Raw genomic sequence first — 4,742 nt, 5'->3', positions numbered from 1 at the left:
GTGGGGTGGGGAGGGGAGGGGTGGCGTGGCCTGTGCCCACCTCTGCAGCCTCATGCCCTGTTCTTCTCTGCAGGAACACCATCACCAAGTGACAGCGCCCTCCCTCCCCGGCCCCGCCGCAACCTTCATATTAAATAAAGCTCCCTCCTTATTTTTTCCTCCCTGGTTGTGGTACAGATTCCAGGGTTAGATCCTTGGTTGGGTGTGGCACAGAGTCTGGCTCCTGCTAGGTGAGACCCGGCTATCAGATGACACAACTAAACGACGGAAGAGAGAGCGAGAAGGGTCCTCTAAGGCTCCTTCCTTCTTCCCTGGCTGTCGGTCACATCTCTGCAGGGCCGGCTCTCTGATAGAAAGTGGAAGGCGGTTTTAGAAACTCATCACCCTGCTCTCTCCTGGCCTCGGGGGCTGCACAGGTCACTGTCCTGTAATCTTTCCCTGTCAGAGAGCCCAGGGTAGCCCAGGACTGCCCAGCCTGGTGGGCTGGGGATTGGGTTTTGGGCAGGGCACAGGTGCCACCTTCTGTCTTGGCTGTCCTGTGCCACTCTGGTCTGTGTCTAGAGGAGTGAAATTCCCAAGGTTGGGCTGGGAGTGTTTTGTGCACGCGGTATGGGGAGGGCTGAGCCCAGTGCCTCCTGGGAGACTTGCCCCATGTGCAGTGACCCTGGCAATGCAGAGATTGCTAAAAAGAGTTTCCGAAACTGTGATACTGTTTAGAACCCATAGGAAAAGTTGCAAGCAATACAAGGTGTTCCCCTTGAAGCATCTGACAATCACTGGACGAGGGGATTCCGTACTGCCCCATCTGAGTGTGTGTTTCCTGCAGACAAGGGCGTCCTCCCACATAACACTACCCAGGACGTCGGGAAAAGTACCACTGATGCATCACTTCCACCTCATTTTAGACCCCAGCTGGCCTAATGTCTATTTTTTTTTCTTCGAGTCGTGGCCTTATTTATTTATAAGCATTGGATGAGTCCCTGGCCACCCCCAGGATAGAGCAACCCTACCCAGCCCCAGCCCAGTTAAATACTACAGTTGGGAGCTAGGGGGCTCGAGGGAGGAATTAAGGGAAATACAGGCCTAGGGACACGTACTCTGTTAAATGGTCACATATAGGCCAGATCCTGCGGTCTGCAGAGCCACGGCTGTCACCACCCCCACATCAGGACGTGGAAGGTAGGGAGAAGAGCCTGAGGGAGCCGAGGCAGGCCCAGGGGTGCCCACCCGTCGTGCTCTGGAATGTGGAAGGGACAGGAATGGCTCTCGGGGAGTGTATGGGAAGGACGAGGTTAGAACTGTCTTCTTGTGGGACTCAGTGTTAGGAACAACACCTGGTTTGCTTCTCTGTAAACACAGCAGCCTTGAGGGAGCGGCTGGCCAGCAGAGGCTCTGCCTACCCCAGACCCAAACACAGCCCGGCTTCTTCCCACCTCTACCCAGAAAGGATGGCAGTTGCTGGCTCCCTGCTCCCTTGAAGGGGCCAGGCACAGTCTGTGAGTCCTCGTGGGGCTCAGGAGAAGCTCTGGACAGGGTGGCTGACCTTCAGGCAGGCCCAAAAGAGGGCCAGGCCCAAACACAGCACAGCCAGCAAGATGACAGACACCAGGCTGTGTGGAGGCCTGTGTCACCCTGCGTGCTTCCTTGCACCAAAGTAGGCAGCAGATATCACTTCCATGGATGTCTGCACTGGTAGGTGACACTTTCCTGCAGCGAGGGTGACATTTGCACTCTGTCCACGGAAGAGTATTCCTGCAGTGCCCGCGGATGGCCCAGACACCCACCTGAGGTTCCGGACCCCACAGTGATGATTCCTTTGCAGCAGGGCCGAGGTCAGGTAACCCTCTGGGAAGTCACTTTGCAGATGAGACAGCTATGATGACTTCAGACATATTTCTCCCCGGGGTGCATTCTGGATTGGAGCAGCTTTGTTGCAGGCACTGCATTGACTACAAGCTGATGAGTCCTGCCTTCCGCCTTGATGAGCAGTGGGCACGCTTGCTTGCCGGGCTGGGCAGTACCTCATAGAAGGGGGTATGCCTGGGGTGCGGCAGGTTTACTGGCTTCACTCAATGGTACAAAGGGGGTCAGTTCCTCTGGGCCCAGCCCCACCCCCATCCCACCCCACTAAATCATTGCCGAGGGAAGCCTCTCCATCTGCAGCCACCACTAGCAGGTCACCAGCCTAGTAATGTCGTTTTTACTTTTTTTAAGACAAGGTCTCGCTGTGTTGCCCAGGGTGGAGTGCAGTGGTACGATCATGGCTAGCTGCAGCCTTGACCTCCTGGCTCAGGTGATCCTCCCACGTCAGCCTCCTGAGTAGCTGGGACCACAGCCACATGCTGTCATGTCTGGCTAATTTTTGTTTATTATTATTATTATTATTATTTGAGATGGAGTCTTGCTCTGTCGCCCAGGCTGGGGTGCAGTGGTGCCATCTCGGCTCACTGCAAGCTCTGCCTCCCGGGTTCACGCCATTCTCCTGCCTCAGCCTCCCGCGTAGCTGGGACTACAGGCGCCCGCCGCCACACCTGGCTAATTTTTTTGTATTTTTGTAGAGATGGGGTTTCACTGTGTTAGCCAGGATGGTCTCAATCTCCTAACCTCGACATCTGCCCGCCTCAGCCTCCCAAAGTGCTGGGATTACAGGCATGAGCCACTACGCCTGGCCAATGTCTGGCTAATTTTTTTGCAAAGATAGGGTCTTGCTATGTTGCCCAGGCTGTTCTAATTCCTGGGCTCAAGCAATTCTGCCTCAGCTTCCCAAAGTGCTGGGATTGCAGTATAAGCCACACCCAGCCAATAGTCTGTTTTAGCAAAAGGATTCAGTTCAGGCAACTGCACCCATTGCAGTTCTGGCCGTGAGCCACCACATCCAACCAGAATTATTTCAAAAGATTTTACGACAGAATATTTTGACCTCACATCTCTAGTAGGATGTCTATTAAAATAATTATTTAAATTAACATAATGAATTCTTGAACACATTTAATAGTCTTATTGTTAGTAATAATGATGATGATATTGGCTGGGCATGGCGACTCGTGCATGTAATCACAGCACTTTGGGAGGCTGAGGCAGGAGGATTGCTTGAGGCCAGGAGTTCAAGACCAGCCTGGGCAACATTGTGAGATCCCCATCTCTACAAAAAAATTTAAAAATCAGACAGGTGTGGTGACATGCACCTGCAGTCCCAGCTACTCATGAGGTTGAGGCAGGAGGAGTTGGAGACTGCAGTGTTCTAGGATCATGCCACCTCACTCCAGGCTGGATGACAGAGCACGACCATGTCTCAAAAAAATCCCCCAAAAATACAAACAAAACTGAAGCTGTGTAACAGGTACAATGGGGTTCATTATTCCATTCTGTCTACTTTTGAGTATGTTTGAAAATTTCCATTATAGAACTTTGTTTAAAAAGAGAGAGCAAGAACATGTTGGCTTAGCAACAGAAAAGTATGCATATGTTCAGCCAAAGACATGAACAAGAATGTTCTTAACAGCACTATTTATAACAGCCCCAAACTGGAAACAACCCAGATGTCCATTAACAGAAGAAGAAATAGCCGGGCATGGTTCTTTGTGCCTGTAATCCCAGCAACTCGGGAGGCTAAGGATCCCTTGAGGCCAGGAGTTCAAGACCAGCCTGGCAACCACCTCTAAAAATATTTTTTAAATGTAGCTGGGTGTGGTGGCTCATGCCTGTAACTGTAGTCCCAGCTACCCAGGAGGCTGAGGCAAAGGATTGCTTGATCCTGAGAATTTGAGGCTACAGTGAGCTATCCTCACACTTGTGAATGGCCACTGCACTCCAGCCTGGGTGACCCTGTCTCTAAAAAAAAAAACCAACAAAGGGTAGACATTCATATAACCGAATGAGTAACATGGATGAACCTCACAGACGTGAAATTGTACCTCCTGTCTGCTTCCATTTAATACAAAAACTGGCAACATTCTTTTATTCTGTTAGAAGCAGTATAGAAGGCCAGGTGCAGTCACTCATGCCTGTAATTCCAACACTTTCAGAGGCTGAGGTGGGAGGATTGCTTGAAGCCAGGAGTTGTAGAGCGGTCTAGGTAACAAAGCAAGACCCTGTCTCTACAAAAAAATTTTAAAAATTAACCGGGCATGGTGGTGTGTGCCAATAGTCCCAGCTACTCAGGAGGCTGGAGGTGGGGGGATTGCCCGAGCCCCGGAGGTTGAAGCTGCAGTGAGCTCTGATCACACCACTGTACTCCAATCTGGGAAACAGAAAGAGACCCCAGTTCTTAAAATAATAATAATAATAATAATCATAATAATCATAATAATCATAATGATAGGGGTTTGGGGCAGTAGAGAGTGCAAAACCTTACGGGGCTTTCTTTGGGGGGCCGTTTTGTCTCTTGATCTGGGTGCTGGATAAGGGAGTGCTCACTTTGTGAGAATGTATTATTTGTGTACTTTCTTGTATACATAACAGTATTCAAGAAAAAAAATTGATGTTGAGTTCATGTTAAGATATAACAAGCATTGGCTGGCTGCAGTGGCTCACACCTGTAATACCACCACTTTGGGAGGCCATGGTGGGCAGATCACTTGAGGTCAGGAGTTCGAGACCAGGCTGGCCAACATGGTGAAACTCCATCTATACTAAAAATACAAAAATTAGCCGGGCTTGTGGCACAAACCTGTAGTCCCAACTACTCAGGAGGCTAAGGCATAAGAATCACTTTAACCTGGGAGGTAGAGGTTGCAGTGAGC

At 50.5% G+C, this 4,742-nt stretch overlaps 1 protein-coding gene across 1 annotated transcript in view; it reads left to right on the top strand.

The window, feature by feature from the left end:
• Positions 1 to 92, top strand: part of SART1 (squamous cell carcinoma antigen recognized by T cells) — a 16,667-nt gene extending 16,575 nt beyond the window's left edge. The window contains exon 20 of the mRNA XM_011942768.1: positions 74 to 92. Coding sequence (XP_011798158.1) covers positions 74 to 92 — 19 coding nt within the window. The remainder of the gene's footprint in view (positions 1 to 73) is intronic.
• Positions 93 to 4,742: the final 4,650 nt, after the last annotated feature.

Source organism: Colobus angolensis, unplaced genomic scaffold, assembly GCF_000951035.1.
Source record: "Colobus angolensis palliatus isolate OR3802 unplaced genomic scaffold, Cang.pa_1.0 Scaffold21, whole genome shotgun sequence".
NCBI classification, from domain to species: Eukaryota; Metazoa; Chordata; class Mammalia; order Primates; family Cercopithecidae; genus Colobus; species Colobus angolensis.
Note: the sequence above shows the minus strand (reverse complement) of the source record. Positions and strands in the feature narration are given on the sequence as shown.